The sequence below is a fragment of the Rhinopithecus roxellana genome, chromosome 20 (genome assembly GCF_007565055.1).
Source record: "Rhinopithecus roxellana isolate Shanxi Qingling chromosome 20, ASM756505v1, whole genome shotgun sequence".
Taxonomy (NCBI): Eukaryota; Metazoa; Chordata; class Mammalia; order Primates; family Cercopithecidae; genus Rhinopithecus; species Rhinopithecus roxellana.
In genome coordinates, this window is record NC_044568.1 from 7,450,934 (window position 1) to 7,471,752 (window position 20,819).

Genomic DNA, 20,819 nt, shown 5'->3' on the forward strand with positions numbered 1-20,819 from the left:
CTACCTCTTCACACCTCTGGCCTCGGTTTCCACATCTGTGCAATGTGGTGGCTACAGGAGGCACTGCTTGCCTCATGGGTTATGACTGAGAGGCCTGTGGGGATGATGTCAAAGGTCCCCAAGAGGGACATGTCACCCCGATGTCCCCAAATGTCTTCCTTGCTGGTGACCTTTGGTGACAGTGGGTGCCTGCTGTGGGGCTGGGCCCCCTCCCACCTCTTTCTCACTCCCTCCCAGGAGGAGCCCAGCTGCGGGTGGGCGGGGCTGGCGGGGAGAGGCTCACCACATCCTCCTCTTCCTCCCCACTCTGCACATGTGGCTGGGTGGCAGCCAGCAGCCTCGGACAGACCCACTGCCGTCTCTCTGCTGAATGACCATAAGCTCGGCGTCTGGTCCTCTGCCTGCCTCTCCCTGAGTGTGGCTGACAGCCACGCAGCTGTGTCTGTCTGCGGCCCGTGCATCCTTGCTGCAGCCGCCTGGTACCTGCCTTGCCGTCTCCTTCCTCTGTCTGCTGCTTTGTGGGACACCTGTCTGGAGGCCCAGCTGCCCATCATTGGAGTGACAGGTCTTCTGACAGCCTGATTGGTGACTCGGGCTGGGTGTGGATTCTCACCCCAGGCCTCTGCCTGCTTTCTCAGACCCTCATCTGTCACCCCCACGCTGAACCCAGCTGCCACCCTCAGAAGCCCATCAGATTGCCCCCTACAACACGGAATGGATTTCTGAGAAAGAAGCCGAAGCAGAAGGTAACTCCAGCCCTGGTTCTCCGCTGGGACCAGGGTGCCTTCTCTGCCCAGGAGGGACTGTTCCCTGCCTGCTGCATCTAGTGTCACGGTGGGAGGCCTCAGAGGACTGTGCCCCAGTCACAATTGGGGACACCGAGGCAAAGAAGGTTCATGCAGTGAGACTGGGCAGAATTGAGGCTGAGGTCCCTTGGTCAGCACAGCTTAGGGGCCCGGCAGCAGGGGTGTGGCTGAGATGACCCTCTGTCTTGAAAACCAGCCTCCAAAAGGTAGCGGGTTGGGGAAGGAAAGCCAGTTTCAAGCCAAACATAATGTGTCAGTCACCTGATTCTGGGCGGCTGAGCCAGGTGGCAATGGGCATGGGTGCAGAGCCTGATGGGACCCATTCTGTATCAATTTCTGTCTTACAACCTTGATTCCACCCAGTCATTCAAAACAAGGGCTGGTGTGCCCATTTCACAGATGAGGAAATGAGGCTGCGAGAGGTAGAGTGATTTTCCCTCGGTGACTCAATCGGGACGTAGCAGGTTGGGCAGTCAAGCCAGGTGATCCCATGAGCTGTCGCTGCATCTTTCTCATGAGGCACGGGGAACGCGTCGGATGGTAAGAGGCCACCCCAGTTCCCTGTGCATGTTGAGGAGAGGGGAGTGGAAGGATGGGAAAGGAGGAAACATTCCTGGTGGAGGAGCCCTGGGGAGCGGGAACTTAGGACTTGCCGCAGGAATGACGTCTCTGCTCAGTGAGGCAGAAGATCAGGTGCGGGGCATTCACAGCCGGGAGGCTGCTGCCAGGAGGACATCTGTGATTCCCTGGGGGCAGAGTGGGGCTTTCAGAAGCACATGGTGGAGTCGGGGAAAACCTGCCAGGTCAAAACCCGGCCACGCGCCTTCCTCACTCCATGAACTTGGGCAAGTCTCTCTGCTTCTAGCCTCGAGAAGCCATGGTTTTCTCATCTATGAAATGGGGACCAAGGTACCTCCATCCTTGTGGAGCTGGTTGTGGGGACCTCAGGGCGGAACAGGGTGAAAGCTATGCTCCTAGCTGGCCCTTTTCTTTTGAGGAAGGGAGTTTGTGGCATGAGAAGCTTTGAGCACATGAAGGGCCAGATTCCAAGAGTGACAGAGGGCGAGGGACACACTCAGGCTGCTGTGGTCCTGCCTGGCCAGCCACCTGGCTCTGGTCCCCCCAGTGCCAACTCACCATGTTGTAGGCACTTAAGAGTCTCCCATAGTCCTCAACAGGTGAAGCGGGCAGCCTCATTCAGCCCATTTTACAGGTGACAAGAGTGAGGCTTAGTGGGGATAATCTTGCCCCAGGTTAACTGTGACCAGATGACATGGAGCTGGGATTGGATGCCAGTCTGTAGGACAAGGCCACTATGTGCTAGATAGAATAACATGAAAACAAGACTTGTGGTCCTGGATAGCTTCTGAGAAGCAGCATTGGATGGGGATGGCTGAGTGTTCATTCCCACGGGGATGGGTAACCCCCGAGGAGAGACCCTGCTCACCTGCTCCCCACAGTGGGCTCAGCGATGCCCCTGTCCTGCCCGCTCCACTGCCAGGAGGGTGTCCGGATCCTCACTCAGTCCCACAGTGGAGGTAGCTAAGAGCCTTGTGATAGGAGGTGGCAGAATCCAGGACCAGGAGAGGCAGGGAGAGCAAGGCAAAGACCGTTCTGAGCTCAGACTGCAGGCTCCCACTGCCCAGCGATCCTGGCTTCAGGTCAGGAGAAGGAACTGGGAGGTGAGGGTTAGAGCCAGTAAGGGGTTTGTGGGCAGTAGAGTAGGGAGTGGATACCGGAGGAGGAGGCCCATTCAAGAGAAAGCCAGCCACCAGAAGCTCTGGGAGGAACCCACCTCTTTGTAGCATCAGGACCACCCGGGTGCCTGATAAATAAATGAATGAAAGGAACGGGGTATCCATTCCTTCCACAACCAGAGAGGGAAGCTAGCGCCTTTAGCATCCTCACAGGCAGGCACAGGGGCCTTCTCCCCACAATTAGGAAGGGGTGCCCGCGGTTAGATGGGGGCACTGGACCTGGCTTCCCAGCACACCATCCCTTGTGACTTAGAGCTGGCCAGACCTGGTTCAAGTCCCAGCTCCACCGCTTAGTACCTGTGTGACCTTGAGGAAGCCACTTAACCTGTCTGCAGCTCAGTTGCTGTATCTGTAAGAGTGGGAATAGGAATAAGAATGCCTGTCTTAGGTCTGTGGTGAGGATTTACTCGACCTATTATTTATTGAACATCTACCATGGCCCAGGCACCTCCCTAGGTCCTGAAGCTCTGGGGTACACAGTGAGAGCCAGTGTAATGAGGAAGGCAAAAGAGCTGGGCACAGATGGCTCATGAGAAGTGGCTGCTATTATGTTTTACTTTTTTTTTAATTTTTTATTTTTTTGGGACGGAGTCTTGCTCTGTCGCCCAGGCTAGAGTGCAGTGGCCGGATCTCCACTTACTGCAACCTCTACCTCCCAGGTTCAAGTGATTCTCCTGACTCATCCTCCCGAGTAGCTGGGACTACAGGCACCTGCCACCACACCTGGCTAATTTTTGTATTTTTAGTAGAGACAGGGTTTCACCATGTTGGCCAGGCTGGTCTTGAACTCCTGGGCTCAAGTGATCTGCCTGCCTCAGCCTCCCAAAGTGCTGGGATTACAGGCATGAGCCACCGTGACCGGCCTATGTTTTACTTTAAATTTTTAAGAGCTCTTTGCTTTTAGCTGTGAAAATACAGATAAAAAATAAAATAATAAATATTATTGGTCATATTGGCATTTAAGAGACCTCAATAAATGAGAGCTCTTACGATGATTCTGCTTCCCCCCTTTTACAGATGGGGAAACTGAGGTTCAGAGTGGGGTGGGGGTTTTTCTAGGGTCACTCAGGGAACCGTCCAGAAGGGAGCAGTGAAGAGAGGGGAACAGATACTTCCTCCAGGAAAAGGGTCTTCTCGCCCTTGCAGCCCCTTCCTCAAATGCCTTCCTTCCCTGCCCTCCAGAGCCCCCGAACACGTGAGGGGGAGGGGGAGGGGGCAATGGGAGGAACTCAGTCCCACCCCGGGCTCACAGGTGCCACCGCCCCCACTCCCTGCCCTGGCCCCAGGCCAAAGGGACTTTTCATGACAGCTCAAATAAGACCTCTGAGTAAACTTGGAACTTGTGAAACGACCTGAGAATATTCCCCGAGCTGGGGGGCAGGGGCCCCATGGAGGGCCCCGACTGCCCAGGACATCTGCATCAGGAACCCAGCCTGCTGTTCTCTGAAGCCCACAGGAAGGATCTGATGACCCCAACCCCTGCCCAAATTGTCCCCAGGTAGGTGGGGCAGGTGCACCAGGCTGGCTCCCAGCCCAGACCCCTGCCATCCCCCACTGTGTGAACAGGACAAGACCCTGGACTTCTCTGGGTCTCCTTTCCCCGTCTGCCAAGCGGGCTTGACTAGGACGAGGGCTTGCCAACTTTCTGCAGAATGAATCAGTAACACCAGTCCACTTTGGCCAGGGTCAGGGCAGGCTGAAGGGGGCTGCTGAAAACTGAGGGGAGAGAGAGGGTGGGTGGCCAGCCCCGCCCCACCTCGTGGCATGGTTCAAAGCCTCCTTTCACTGCTCTACAAGCAGCCTCTCCTGGGCTGGAGGAAATGAAGCTGGAGTGAGATCTGGCTGCAGAGGCTGAGAGGTTGCAAGGTTTGGGCAAGGCTGCAGAGGATGGCAGGGCTTGCAGGGAGATAGAGGTTGCACAGGCAGTGGGGGTGGGGAGTGGGAGGTGCCGGTGCTGGGACTGGAACCTCATGCTCCACAGCTAGGAGAGGTTGCACAGGCTGGAAGAAGTGCCAGGAGGGAAAGATTGCTGGAGCTAATACAGATTTGTTGCCTGGCTAGGAGAGAGAGATAAGCTGAGAGGTCGCACAACCTCAGAGGTTGCACGAGCTAGGGAGGAGAAGGCCCTTCCTCTCACCTTCATCTTCTACTGATTAAGCTGTAAGCCTAAGGTCCCCAACATGCCTGTCTTCAGACACCCATAACCCACCCCTTGCCACTGGCAAAGAAAAAAAAGATGAAAAGCAACTAACACTAACCACACACCTAACACTAACCACACTAACCTGCCTCACACTCCTCATCCAGGCTAAGCCTGCTGCACCCATTCCACAGATGAGGAGAGCTGAGGCTCAGAGAAAGGTAGAGATAGAGCCAAGTTCCCACTGTGAGTGAGTGACAGAGTCTCCTTTCTGACCCAGGGCCACTGGGCTAGTTCTTCCCCAGCCTGAGAACTCACTGAGATGAGAACTCGCTGTGTGACCCTGAGCAGCCCACTGTCCTTCTCTGAAAGTTCCTTGTTACTAATCTGATTACATTAGTCATGATTATTCACACTCTGGGAGCAAAGGGTTTTGCCTGAGGTGGGTTTGGGGGGAGTTTCTGCGGACAGTGAGGAAGCTAATGAGGAAATTAGGACCTCTTAGGGGCTGCCTCAATTTTTAGCCCCATTCGTTCGTTCATTCATTCATTCATTCATTCATTCACTTAACATTCTTCTTCAACTACTTATTGGACACCTACACGTCCCCTTCTCTGCACTAGAGATACTGTGCTGAACAAAATAGGTCAATTACCCAACCTCTGGGAGCTCATGCTTCAGTACAGAAACAAGTTATAAACACATACAACAGAGACATTTACAAAACCATTCCTCACATCACACCTGCTATGAAGGAGACAAACTAGGGGATGTGGGGTATAGAATCTGCAGCATACACCCAGTTCACATAGGGTGAATGGCTTCTTCAAAGAGGCAACACTGAGCTTGAATCCAGAGGATGAGAAAGGAAAGAAGCTGCAGGGAAAGCATTCTAGGCAGAGGGAACGGCATGTGCAAAGGCCCTGATGTAGGGGGAAAAGGTTGAAGCATTAAAGCTCTTATCCTCGGCCAGGTGCGGCGGCTCATGCCTGCAATCCCAGCATTTTAGGAAGGCCGAGGAAGGTGAATCACCTGAGGTCAGGAGTTTGAGACCAGCCTGACCAGCATGGTGAAACTCTGTCTCTACTAAAAATACAAAGTTAGCCAGACTCGGTAGCCCACGCCTGTAATCCCAGCTACTTGGGAGGTTGAGGCAAGAGACTCACTTGTACCTGGGAGGCGAAGGTTGCAGTGAGCCAAGATCGTGCCACTGCACTCCAGCTTGGGCAAAAGAATGAGACTCCATCTGAAAAACAAAACAAAACAAAAAACAACAACAAAACTTATCCTCACCAAATACATAAGGCTCTCAATCCCCTAGGCTCCAGAAAAAGGGGTCAAAAAGGGTAAGATTTAACTTGGGAGTGTATGGTCTATATAGTTCTTAACATTGAGGATAATGTTTGTTCACAATTCATTCCCATTTAGTCACTCGTGTAGCAAATGTTTTGAGTACCCACTGTAGGCACTGGTTAGTCACTGAGGATTCAGCAGTAACAAAGAAACACACTGTCCCTGCCTAGAAGGTGCCCAGAATATAGATGAAAACACCATGAGCTATGTACCACGTGGAGGGTGGACCCCAGAGGAAGGAGTGACTCATGCTCTTTGGAGAGGTCAAAGATTGACAGAGGAACTGCCATTTGAGTGGGATTTTGAAGACTGAGTAGGAGGTTAACAGTCAGCCAAAAAGGACAGACAGTTTCCGTGGCTAAAACAGCACATGCACAGGTGTGCAAGCCAGGTGAATGGGGCATGTTGGTGAGGCTGTCAGTGGTCTGATGAGCCTGAAGTCCGGTATGAATCCTGGGGGCTAGATCCTGAAATGCCTTGAATACCAGACAAGGAATTTGGGGTTTTTCTCTTGTGGATAACAGAGAGCCATGGAATGACATGGTTGGAGTGAGAATGGAGTTGGAGGAACCACAGCTCTACAGCTATAGCAGGAAGGTCAGAGAGGAGGACCAGCAGGAGAGCACGTGGGCAGAAGTCCTTGAAGACCCTGGATAACTTTAGGAGTTCTTTCTTCTGTGTTCCCTCTCGGGAAGTCCCTCTGCCTTAACACTTCCTCTTCTGGTGACCTGTTGGCTCCTGTTCCCGGCACCTCTGGGGAGTCCCTCTTCACCCACCTCATTTATTTGTGATCCCTATGGGAAATAGGGCCATTTTACTTTTACCACACTCCCCACCTTTCACTTTCAGCCCCATGTCCTCACCTGAGTCACATTAGAGAGAATGGCCGACTTGAGGAACTAGATGGATCCCATTCCTCAATCATGTGACAGAAAAAAGATACAGGGAAACCAAGAACTTGGGTTCTTTCCAGTGTGGGGAGGTTGTAAATAATGCTGCTATGAACATGCTGGTACATGTCTGCTTGGCACATATGCTTGCATTTCTCTTTGGTCCCCACCTGAGGCACATTAGAGAGAATGGCTGACTTGAGGAACTAGATGGATCCCATTCCTCAATCATGTGACAGAAAAAAGATACAGGGAAACCAAGAACTTGGGTTCATTCCAGTATGGGGAGACTGTAAATAATGCTGCTATGAACATGCTGGTACATGTCTGCTTGGCACATATGCTTGCATTTCTCTTTGGTCCCCACCTGAGGCACATTAGAGAGAATGGCTGACTTGAGGAACTAGATGGATCCCATTCCTCAATCATGTGACAGAAAAAAGATACAGGGAAACCAAGAACTTGGGTTCATTCCAGTGTGGGGAGACTGTAAATAATGCTGCTATGAACATGCTGGTACATGTCTGCTTGGCACATATGCTTACATTTCTCTTTGGTTATATAACTTGGAAACGGAAATGTTGAGTCTCTGCTCAGCAGAAGTTTTCCAAAGTGGTTGTGTCAATTTACACTCTTACCAGAATATTGAGTAGAGACTGAGAGTTTAGTTACTCTGTATCCTTTCCAGCACTTGGAATTGTTTATATTTATTTCTCTCTCTCTCTCCATATATACATAAATAAATTATATATATTTATTATGTATAATTTATATTTTATAAATATATAATAATATTGTATTATAAATTTACACATAGATATGTATATATAATTCTTTCCCTCTTCCCCTTTCAGTTTCTTTTCCATTCTCATAATGGAAACTTTTGATCAATAAAAATTCTTAATTTTAATGAAGTTTATTTATAAGCCTTTCTTTATGACCAGAACTTTCTGTGTGTTGTTTAAGAAGTGTTGCCTGCAATAAGGTGATAAAAATATTATCCTATGTTTTCTTCTAGACGATTTATTGTTTTACCTTTCACATTTAGGTCTACAGTCTATCTGTAGTTTATTTTTCTGTATGGTGTGAGGTAGGGGTCAAAGCTTACTTTTTCCATATGTATATTCAATTAATGTACCATCATTTAAGAAAACATCATGTTTTCTCTCCACTGCCTTGCACTGGTGACTTACTGAAAATCAAGTGGTTGAATACATGAGTTTATTTCTACTGTTTCTATTCTTTTCCATTTGTTAGTTTGCTTTTCCTTGCAACAATGCCATACTTTCTAAATTACTTTATAAGTCTTGATATTCTTCTTCAAAATTGTCTAAACTATTTTCAGTCCTTTGCATTTCTATATAAATTTTAGAACTATCTTGTCAATTTCCACCAAAGAAAATCTTGCTGGGGATTTTTTTCTTGAAACTTTGGATTTTACTGAAACTTTAGTTCAATTTAGAGGGGACTAGCATCCTTAAAATATTAAATTTTCCAATCCATGAACATAACATGTACCACCACTTATTTATATTTTCTCTAATTTTTCTTAGTAATGTCTTGTAGGTTTCTGTGTAGAAGTCTTGTACCTCAACCAGGTGCAGTGGCTGACACCTGTAATCCCAGCATTTTGGGAGGCCAAGGTGGGAGGATCACTTGAGGTCAGGAGTTTGAGGCCAGCCTGGCCAACGTGGTGAAACCCTGTTTCTACTAAAAATACAAAAATTAGCTGAGCATGGTGGTGCATGCTTGTAATCCCAGCTACTTGGGAGGCTGAGACAGGAGAATTGCTTGAACCCAGGAGGCAGAGGTTGCAGTGAGCAGAGACTGTGCCACTGCACTCCAGCCTGAGTGACAGAGCAAGACTCCATCTCAAAAAAAAAAAAAAGTCTCATACATCTTTTGTTGGATTTCTTCTTGGATATTTGATTTTTTGATGCTGACATAAATGGCATAATTTTAAAATTTCTTGATTATTCATAGTGTACAGAAATATAATGAGTTTTTATACTTTACAACTTTATTAACACTTTTTTTTTTTTTTTTTTTTTTGAGACGGAGTCTCGCTCTGTCGCCCAGGCTGGAGTGCAGTGGCGCGATCTCGGCTCACTGCAAGTTCCGCCTCTCGGGTTTACGCCGTTCTCCTGCCTCAGCCTCCTGAGTAGCTGGGACTACAGGCGCCCGCCACCGCGCCCGGCTAATTTTTTGTATTTTTAGTAGAGACGGGGTTTCACCATGGTCTCGATCTCCTGACCTTGTGATCCGCCCGTCTCGGCCTCCCAAAGTGCTGGGATTACAGGCGTGAGCCACCGCGCCCGGCCTATTAACACTTTTTAAAGCTAAAGTTCCAGATATAAAAAGAAATAGCTATCAAACCCAGCCCACTTCAACTGACCACCAGTTGAGGGCTTCCTGCCTTTCTTTGCTTTTGTAATGTTTATGGATCTTTTTCTCTGCTAATCTAACAAGAGAGGGTAATGTAGTGCAAAGTATAGTGTCCCCGGTTTGGATTTTATTAACCAGTAGATCTTTTTTACCCTCAACAATTTTTAGATGTACAGTACAATATTGTAAACTGTATGCACATTGGTTTACAAGAGATCTCTAGAACTTTTTCATATTGCATGGGTGAAACTCTATACCCACTGAACAACAACTCTTCATTTCTCCCTCCCCCAGTCCCTGGCAATCACCATTCCACTTTCTGTTTCTATGAGATTGATTACTTTACATATATCATATAAGTGATACAATACAGTATTTGTTTTTTTGCAATTGGTTTATTTCACTTCGCAGAATGTCCTCAAGAAGCATCCATGTTGTAACATACGACAGGACTTCCTCCTTTTTAAAGGCTGAATAATATTCCATTATGTATGTACTACATTTTCTTTATCTATTCACTTATCAATAAATTTCGGTTACTTGCTCATCTTAACTATTGTAAATAATGCTGCAGAAAAAGGTGCACAAATATCTCTTTGAGATGCTGTTTTAATTTCTTTTGGATATATGTCTGGTATTTCTAGATTTTGAATTTTAAAAAAATTTAAAAGGTTTTGCATCATTTTCCAATCCCACTAAAAGTGCACAAGGGTTTCAGTTCTCTACATCTTCACCACCACTTGCTCTTTTCTTTTTCTTTTTTTTTTCTGACAAGTGCAAGGTGATATCTCATTGTAGTTTTAATTTGTATTTCCCTGATGATTACTGATGTTGAGCATCTTTTCATATACTTAATGGCCATTTGCTGATCTTCTTTGGGGAAATGTCTATTCATGTCCTTTGTCCATTTTTTTTTTTTTTTTTTTTTGAGACAGAGTCTTGCTCTGTCGCCCAGGCTGGAGTGCAGTGGCATGATCTTGGCTCACTGGAACCTCCACCTCCCAGGTTCAAGCAATTCTCCTGCCTCAGCCTCCTGAATAACTGGAATTATAGTTGCCTGCCACCATGCCTGGCTAATTTTGCATCTGTTAATAGAGATGGGGTTTTGCCATGTTGGCCAGGCTGGTCTTGAACTCCTGACTTCAGGTGATTCGCCCGCCTCGGCCTCCCAAAATGCTGGGATTACAGGTGTGAGCCACCATACCTGGCCATTTTTAAATTGAGTTGTTTGTTTTTGTGCTGTTATTGAGTTGTAGGAGTTCTTTGTCTATTCTAGATATCAACCCCATATCTCTTGCATGGTTTGCAAATATTTTCTCCCATTCCATAGGCTGCCTTTTGATTCCACTGATTATTTCCTCTGCTGAACAGAAGTTTTAAAGTTTGATGTAGTCTCATATGTCTATTTTTACTTTTGTTGCCTGTGCTTTTGTTACCATATACAAGAAATCATTGCCCATTCTAATTTCACAAAGATTTTCCCATATGTTTTCTTCTAGGAGTTTTATAGTTTCAGATCTTATGTTTAGGTCTTTAATCCATTTTGAGTTAATGTTTGCCTATGGAGTAAAATAAGGATCCAATATCATCCTTTTGCATGGATATTTTGTTCATTCAGCACTATTTCCTTGAACAAACTTCCTTTTCCCTCTTGTATAGACTTAGTGCCTTTGTAGATCATTTGACTATATACACAAGGGTTTATTTCTGGGCTCTCTATTCTGTTCCATTGGTCTGTATATCTGTCTTTATGCCAGTACCATACTGTATTGATTACTGTAGCTTTTTAATACATTTTGAAATCAGGAAATGTAAGGCCTCCAGCTTCCTCCTTCTTCTCCTTCTCATCCATCTTCTTCTTCCTTTTGAGTGTTCTTCTTTCTCAAGATTATGTTGGCTATTTAGGGTCCCTTGAAGTTCCTTATGAATTTTAGGGTGAATTCTTTTATTATTTCTGCAAAAACTGTCATTGAGATTTAGATAGGGTTTATATTAAAGTCAGTTTTCTTTGAGCAGTATTGTCATCTTAACAATATTAAGTCTTCCAATCCATGATCATGGGATGTCTTTTCACTTATCTGTGTTCCTTAATTTCCTTCAACATGTTTTATACAAGTCTTTCTCCTCCTTGGCTAAGTTTATTCCTAAGTACTTTTCTCTTTTTGATTCAATTGTAAATGAAATTTTTTGCTTAATTTTCTTTTAGGATTGTCCGTTGTTAATGTAAAAAATGTAACTGAGTTTTGAGTGTTGATTTTGTATCCTGCAACTTTGCTTAATTCATGTATCAGTTCTAACCATTTTTAAAAATTTTTAGGGTTTCCTACATATAAAATCATGTCATTTGTGAACAAAGATAATTGCATTTCTTCCTTTCCAATTTAGATTACCTTTTCTTTTCTTGCCTAATTGCTCTGGCTAGAACTTCCAGTTGAATAGAAATGGCAAGTGTGGGCATCCATGCCTTGTTCCTGATCTTAGAGGAAAAGCTTTCAGTTTTTTACTGTTGAGTATATTCACTGTGGGCTTTTTATATATAACTTTCGTTATGTTGAGGTAATTTATTTCTATTTCTAGATCCTTGAATGTTTTCTTTATCATGAAAGAGTATTGAATTTTTTCAAATACTTTTTCTACATCAAGTGAGATGACAATGTGATTTTTGTCCTTTGTTCTGTTAATTTCATGTATTACATTCATCTGATTTTTGTAACTATCCTTGAATTCTGCAGCTAAATCCTACTTGGTCATGGTGTACAGCCTTTTAATGTGTTGTTAAATTTGGTTTGCTAGCATTTTGTTGAGGATTTTTGCATCAGTGTTCATCAAGAATATTGGTCTATAGTTTTGTTTTCTTGCACCTTTGTCTGGTTTTGGTACTGGGGCCTCATAAAATGAGTTTGGAAGTGTTCTCTTCTGTTCAATTTTTTGGAAGTGTTAGGGATGGATTGGTGTTGATTCTTTAAATATTTGGTAGCATTCTCTAGTGAAGCCATTTGGTCTTGGGCTTTTTTTTTTTTTTTTTTTTCTAGGAGGTTTTTGATTACTGATTCAATCTTCTTTCTAGTTTAGGTCTGTTTAGATTTTCTATTTTGTCATGATTCAGTCTGGGTAGGTTGTATATGTCTAGGAACGTATTAATTTATTTCAAGTATCCAACTTGTTGGCATATAATTGTTCATAGCAGTCTCTTAGAATCCTTTTCATCTCTGTGACATAGTTGCAATGTCTCTTTCATTTCTGATTTTAGTTAATTTGAGTCTTCTCTCTTTTTTTCTTAGTTTAACTAAGGGTTTGTCAATTTTGCTGATTGTTAGAAATACAATAGATTTTTATATTGATCTCATCTTCAGCTTCTTTGATTAACAATTATTATTCTAATAGTTTATTTGTTGAGTATCATGGACTTTTCTGGTTCCTCAATTCTTATATAATTTAAACACATAGTTTTCTCATCTTTATAAATTAAATTTTTCTTATTGTTGCCTTATTATGTTAATTAGCGCCTCCAGTGTAAGATGTTTTTGTTTTTGCCCTGACCTCAGTGAGGAAGTGTTCAACATTTCACAACAAAGGATACTGTTAGCTATGTATGGTGTGTGTGAGTGTGTATGTGTGTGTGTAATCTTTAATTAGATTAAAGAAGACTTCTCTATTTCTGCTTTCCTGACAGGTGTTAAAAATCCTGAATGGGTGTCGCAATTTATTAAATGTGCTTTCTGAACTTATTAAACTATAATATAAATTTTGTTCTTTATTCTGTTAACGTGGTGAAATTGATTACAGTTTCTAAATGTCATACTAACCTTACATCCCTGAAATAAACCAATATGATAATAATGTTATCTATTTTTGTCCATATTATTAGATTTGACTTGTTAATATTTTGTTTCAGATATTTTGGATATTATTTATGAGAAAGATTGACCTGTAATTCCACTTTCCTTTAATGTCAAATTTTGGTATTAAGATTGCCTTTTATTTCAGACATCAATCAAAGCGCTGATGTGTTTGGGATTATGTCTACCATCTTGCTATTTGTTTTCTTTTCTGACCTATCTATTCTTCCTTCTTCTATTCAAGTTTTAAAAATTATTATTCCATTTTTCCTATTAGTTTGTCATTGCACTTTCTTTTATAATTCTTTATGTGCTTATCTTAGAGATTACAATATGCATACTTATTATTATTAGGATCCACCGAATATGAATTCTTCCAAAAGTTCATGGAAAATTCAAATTATGAAAATACTATGCATGAAGTTCAAACTTTTTTCTGCACCAAAATAAACTTGTACTAACTTGCTGTAACATGTCTGAACAGGATCTAGTTTGAGGCACTAAGAAGGATAAGGCGTCTGTTTGAAAAAAAACTCCCTATCATTGCAACATGAATTCTGCTAAAATTGAAGCAGGAACAAACATCAAATTTATGGTGCAACTAGGGTGGATGAATGGCAAAATCAATGATGAAGATAAGGCCCTCCGTGGGCGATCATCCACATCAATTTGTTAGGAAAAATTTCATCTTGTTCATGTCCTAATTGAAAAGGACCAATGATTAACAGCCCAAATAATAGCCAACAGCATAGACATCTCAATTAGTTCAGGTTACACAATTCTGACCGAAAAATTAAAGTTGAGCAAACTTCCCACTTACTGGGTGCCAAACCACTGTGTCCAGATCAGCTGCAGACAATAGCAGAAACTTCCATGCAAATTTTAAACAAATGGGATCAAGATTCAGAAGCATTTCCTCAAATAATTGAAACAGGAGATTAAACATGGCTTTACCAGTTCATCCTGAAGACAAAGCAATGGCTCCAAAGAGGTAGATGAGGTCAGTCAAGGCAAAAGCAGACGGGTCAAGAAGAGCAAAGGTCCTGGCAATAGGTTTTTGGGATGCTCAAGGCATTTTGCTTGTTGGCTTTCTGGACAGCCAAAGAATGATAACATCTGCTTATCATGAGAGTGTTTTGGGGAAATTAGCCAAAGCTTTAGCAGAAAAATGTTCAGGAAAGCTTTACCAGAGATTCCTCCACCATAGCAACACTCCTGCTCATTCTTGCCATCAAGTAAGGGCAATTTTACAGTTTCCATGAGAAATCAGGCATCCACCTTAAAGTCCTGTTTGGCTCCTTCTGACTTCCTTTTGTCTCCTAATCTTAAGCAATCTTCAATGATCACCCATTTTTCTTTAGTTAATAATGTAAAGAAGACTGCATTGATATTGTTACATTCCCAGGATTCCCCAATTCTTTGGAGATGGACTATATGCCTGGGATCATCACTTACAAAAGTGCCTTGACCTTGACTGAATTTATGTTGAGAAATAGAGTTTATTTTTTAATAGTTATCTTCAGTTCCATGTTTCCATGAGTTTTTTTAAGTCCTCTTGTACAATTTGAAGTCCTCTTGTACAAAGTCCTCTTTAACTTTACTCACCTCTTCTTACCTTTGGGGTTTCATGGTCGTGTATTTTAATTCTGTGTATAAGGGTTTACATCATTAGCATGTTAAGACATTAAAAATCATATTTATTTATTTATTTATTTATGTATTTATGTATTTATTTATTTTGAGACAGAGTCTCACTTTCTCACCCAGGCTGGAGTTGCAGCTCACTGCAACCTCCGCCTTCCGGGGAGGCAAAGAATCAAGTGATTCTTCTGCCTCTGCCTCCCTAGTAGCCTGCACTACATGTGTGCACCACCACGCCTGGCTAATTTTTTGTATTTTTAGTAGAGACTGGGTTTTGCCGTATTGTCCAGGCTGATCTCGAACTCCTGACCTCTGGTGATCCACCCACCTCGGCCTCCCAGAGTGTTGGGATTATAGATGTGAACCACCATGCCCAGTCTAATTCATATATTTAGAGTACTTTCTGTTGCTCTTTATTTCACCCTATAGTACCTTGCTTCCCATCTGGAATTATTTTTCTTTTACCTGAAAAACTCACTGTCGTATATCTCTTGATGCAGGTCTATCAGTGACAAAATCACTCACTTATTTTTTGTCTGAAAAAAAATCCTTATTTTGCCTTCATTTTCAAAAATCTATATTTCAGATGTAATTTGCAAAACTGAAAATGTACTCTTAAGATGTGCAATTCAACAAAGTTGTGCAGCCATCACCACTAACTCTACATTTTCATGACTCCAAAAACAAACCTACACCCATTGCTGTTACTCTCTATCCCCCGGCCCCTCAGCCTCAGCTCCTGGCAACCACTAACCTACTTTCTGTCTCTATGGATCTGCCAATGCTGGACATTTCATACATATGGAATCATACCATATGAGGCCTTTTGTGTCTGGTGTCTTTACTTTAGCATGAATTTTTAAAGTTCATCCATTTTGTAGCATGTATCAGTAGTTCATTCCCCTTTATGGCTAAATAATATTCTACTGCATGGATATACTACATTTCTTTATCCATTCACCAGTTGATAGAAGTTTTGCTTGTTTCCAGTTTTTTGGTATTATGAATAATGTTGCTGTGAACATTTGTGTACAACGGTTTATAAATTTCTTTCTGGACATACATCCATAATTGCTTTCTTTTCTTTTTTCTTTTCTTTTTTTTTTTTTTTTTTTTTTCTGAGACAGGGTCACACTCTGTCACCCAGGCTGGAGTGCAATGGTGTGAAAAACAGCTCACTGTAGCCTCAAACTCTTGAGCTCAAGTGATCCTCCCACCGTAGCCTCCTGAGTAGCTGGGTCCACAGGTGCATACCACCATGCCCAGCAAATGTTTTAATTTTAATTTTTGTAGAAATGAGGTCTTGCCATGTTATCCAGGCTAGTCTCAAACTCCTGGCCTCAAGCAACCCTCCCACCTCGGCCTCCCAGTATGCTGGGATTACAAGGCATGAGCCACTGCATCCGGTCAATTCTCTTCACTATATACCTAGGTGTGAAATTTCTTGGTCAGATGGCAACATTGTACAGTCACACATTGCTTAATGATGAGGATACATTCTGAGAAATGTGTCATTAGGTAATTTTGTCATTGTGTGAATGTCATAGAGTGTACTTACACAAACATAGATGGTATAGCCTACTACACACCTAGGCTGTGTCTTATAGCCTATTGCCAATAGGTTATAAACCTGCACAGCATGATACGGTACTGAATACTGTAGGCAACTGTAACACAATTGTATTTGTGTATCTAAACATAGAAAAAGTACAGTGAAAACATGATATAAAATATGAAAAAATGGCACGCCTGTGTAGGCCTCTTACCATGAATGGAGTTTGCAGGATTAGAAGTTGCTCTGGGTGTCAGTGAGTAAGTGCTGAGGGAACGTGAAGTCCCAGGACATTACTGTACACTCCTGTAAACTTTATCAACACTGGATTCTTAGGCTACTCTAAATTTATTTGAATTTTTAAAATAATAAATTAACTTTAGCTTACTGTAACATTTTTCCTTTTTTATTTTATTTTATTTTATTTTATTTTTTGAGACAGAGTCTCACTCTATCGCCCAGTCTGGAGTGCAGTGTCGCAATCTCAGCTCACTGTAACTTCCACCTCCCAGGTTCAAGCAATTCTCCTGCCTCAGCCTCCCTAGTAGCTGGGACTACAGGCACCCGCCACCACACTTGGCTAATTTTTTTGTATTTTCAGTAGAGACGGGGTTTCACCATGTTAGCCAGGATAGTCTTGATCTCCTGACCTCGTGGTCTGCCCGCCTTGGCCTCCCAAAGTGCTGGGATTACAGGTGTGAGCCACTGCGCCCGGCCAACATTTTTCCTTTATAAACGTTTTAACTTTTTAAAACTTTTTGAATAACACTTTTGTAATAACAGTTATCTTATTGCAATAACACTTATCTTAAGTGTTTTCATGCACTCTTGTACTAACACATCTTAAGACACAAACACGTTGTACAGCTATACAAAATATTTTTTCATTATAGTCTTATTCTAAAAGTGTTTTTATATATTATATTTTTAAATTTTTTATTTTTTATTTTTTTACTTAAACATTTTTTTTTGTTAACACCTAAGACACGCCGGGCATGGTGGCTCACGCCTGTAATCCCAGCACTTTGGGAGGCCAAGGAGGGCGGATCACCTGCAATCAGGAGTTCGAGACCAGCCTGGCCAACATGGGAAACCCCGTCTCTACTAAAAATACAAAATTAGCCAAGCATGGTGGTGGGTGCCTATAATCCCAGCTGCTCAGGAGACTGAGGCAGGAGAATCGCTTGAACCCAGGAAAACCGAGACTGTGCCATTGCACTCCAGCCTGGGCAACAAGAGCAAAACTCCATCCCAAGAAAACCCAAAACACAAAAAACAAAAAATCTAAGACACAGCACACCCATTAGCCTAGGCCTACACAGGGTCAAGCGCATCAATATGACTGTCTTCCACCTCCACATTTTGTTCCACTGGAAGGTCTTCAGGGGCAAAAACACACATGGAGCTGGCATCTCCTATGATAACGGTGCCTTCTTCTGGAATCCATCCTGAAGGACCTGCCTGAGGCTGTTTTACAGTTAACATTTTTGTTTGTTTTTAAGAGTCTCGCCTTGTCACCCAGGCTGGGGTGCAGAGGTGCGATTTTGGCTCACTGCAGCTTCCGCCTCCTGGGTTCAAGTGATTCTTGTGCCTCAGTCTCACAAATAGCTGGAATTACAGGCACACACCACCACGCCTGGCTAACTTTTGTATTCTCAGTAGAGACGGGGTTTCACCATGTTGGCCAGGCTGGTTTCCAACTCCTGACCTCAAGTGATCCGCCTGCCTCAGCCTCCCAAAGTGCTGGGATTACAGGCATGAGCCACTGTGCCCATCCAACATTTTTAAAAATAAGTACAAGGAGTACACCTTAAAATAGTGATTTAAGATATAGTATAGTAAATACATACACCAGTAACATAGTTTACTATTATTATCGAGCATTATGTACAATACATAATTGTATAGTACAGTTGTATATACAATTGTATAAAGCCTATAGTATAGGCTACCTTTTTTTTTTTTGAGATGGAGTCTTGCTCTGTTGCCCAGGCTGGAGTGCAGTGGCATGATCTTGGTTCACTGCTACCTCTGCCTCCCCATTCAAGTGATTCTCCTGCCTCAGCCTCCTGAGGAGCTGGGACTATAGGCATGTGTCACCACGCCTGGCTAATTTTTTGGTATTTTTAGTAGAAACGGAGTTTCACCATGTTTGTCACACTGGTCTTCAACTCCTGACCTCAAATGATCCACCCGCCTCAGCCTTCCAAAGTGCTGGGATTACAGGCATGAGCCACCGCACCTAGCCCTGCATATGCTATACTTTTATATGACTGGCAGTGCAGTAAATTTGTTTCCACCAGCATCGTCACAAGACCATGAGTAAAGTGTTGTGTTATGACATCACTAGACAATAAGAATTATTCACCTTCATTATAGTCCTATGGGCCCGCCTATGTATATGCAGTCTGTCATTGACTGAAATGTCATTATGCAGCACGTGACTGCATTTAACGTTTTGAGAAACTGCAAAACTGTTTTCCTTAGTGGCTGCACCATTTCACATTCTCACCAGCTATGTACAAGGGTTCAAATTTCTCATTCACATTTGTGATTGATTATTGTTACCCTCCTAATGCATGTGAAGGGGTATCTCATTATGTTCTTGATTTGCATCTCTCTAGAGAGTAAGGTCAGTGGCCACCTTTTCATGTGTTTGTTGTTTGGCTATCTTCTTTAGAGAAATGTCTATTCAAATATTTTGTCCATTTAAAATTTTAATTCTTGTCTTTTAGATCTTGAGTTGCAAGCGTTCTTTACATATTCTAAATACCAGACCTTTAACAAATACATGATGTGCAAATACCTTTTTCCCATGCTGCATGTTATAGTTTTACTTTCTTTTTTTTTTTTTTTTTTTTTTTTTTTGAGGCGGAGTCTCGCTCTGTCGCCTGGACTGGAGTGCAGTGGCCAGATCTCAGCTCACTGCAAGCTCCGCCTCCCGGGTTTACACCATTCTCCTGCCTCAGCCTCCCGAGTAGCTGGGACTACAGGCGCCCGCCACCTCGCCCGGCTAGTTTTTGTATTTTTAGTAGAGACGGGGTTTCACCGTGTTAGCCAGGATGGTCTCGATCTCCTGACCTCGTGATCCGCCCGTCTCGGCCTCCCAAAGTGCTGGGATTACAGGCTTGAGCCACCGCGCCCGGCCAGTTTTACTTTCTTGATAGTATCCTTGAAGCACAAACATTTTAAATTTTGATACAGTTTAATAGATTATTTTTTCTTTGTTTACTTATGCTTTTGCATCATATTTAAGAAACTATTATTATCTAATACAAGGTCATGAAGATTTGCACCTAGGTTTTATTCTAAGAGTTTAATAGTTTTACTTTTTACATCTAGGTCTTTAATCTATTTTGAGTAAATTTTTGTATATGGTGTGAAGTAGAAATCTAGCTTCATTATACTGCATCATGGATATCTATTTCTGCAGTACCATTTGTTTTAAAGACTATTCTTTCTCCCCATTGAATTGTTTTGGCACCCACATCAAGAATCAGTTAAACATAAATGTATGCACTTATTTTTGAACTCTCAGTTCAATCCCACTGATCTATATGTACGTCTGTGTGTCAGTACCACAGTGTTGATAAGTGTAGCTTTGTAGTAAGCTTTGAAATAAGGAAGTTTGACGCCTCTAACTGTGTTCTTTCTCAAAATCTTTTTGGCTATTCTACTCCCAGCCTCCCAAAGTGCTGGGATTACAGGCATGAGCCAGTGTGCCTGGCCTCCCTTTTTCAACTTTAAACAAAGACAAACCACATCTCTAGTTTCTAGGACTCTCAGGCAGTCCTAGTTTGTCAATTTCTGTGAAAAAAAAAAAAGAAAAGAGCCAGCTGGGATTTTTATAGAGATTACTTTGAATCTGTAGATCAATTCGAGGCATTATCTTGATAACATTAAGTTTTCCAATCTGTGAACATGGTATATCCTTCATTTATTTAGGTTTTCTATAATTTATTTCAATAACATTTGTAGATTTTATTGCACAAGTCTCACACGAATAAATGAATCCATCTCATATTAATATAACTAATGAATTGTGTTAAATTTACTTTAACCTATTTTATTCTGTTTTGTATTATTGTAAATGAAATCACTTTCTTAATTTCATGTTCAGATTATTTATTGCCAGTGTGTATAAAATATCATTATTTTTGTCGATCTGATATTCTACAACTATGCTAAATTTGTTTATTAACTCTAATTGGTTTTTGTTTGTTTTAGGTGTAAATTCCTTTAGTTTTGTATATACACGATCATATTATCTGCAAAGAGAAATGGTTTACTTCTTCTTTTCCAATCTGAATGGTTTTTATTTCTTTTCCTTGCCTAATTGCCCTGGCTAGAACCTCTGGTAAAATGTTTTATAAAAGTCACAAGAGTGGACGTACTTGTCTTGTTCATGATCTTAGGAGCACAGCTTTCATTTTTTTACCATTAAGTATGATGTTAA

At 42.5% G+C, this 20,819-nt stretch overlaps 1 protein-coding gene across 5 annotated transcripts in view; it reads left to right on the top strand.

The window, feature by feature from the left end:
- Window positions 1-292: 292 nt before the first annotated feature.
- The window catches only part of IL21R (interleukin 21 receptor), a 50,842-nt gene continuing 30,315 nt past the window's right edge, over window positions 293-20,819 (top strand). For 2 of the 5 annotated variants that reach the window (XM_030925272.1, XM_030925273.1), the window contains exons 1-2: window positions 299-746; window positions 1,206-1,346. In XM_030925272.1, coding sequence (XP_030781132.1) covers window positions 1,297-1,346 — 50 coding nt within the window. In that variant the 5' untranslated portion in view covers window positions 299-746; window positions 1,206-1,296. Of the gene's footprint in view, window positions 747-1,205; window positions 1,347-20,819 lie in introns of all 5 variants that reach the window. The other 3 variants (XM_030925274.1, XM_030925275.1, XM_030925276.1) reach the window with 2 other exon arrangements.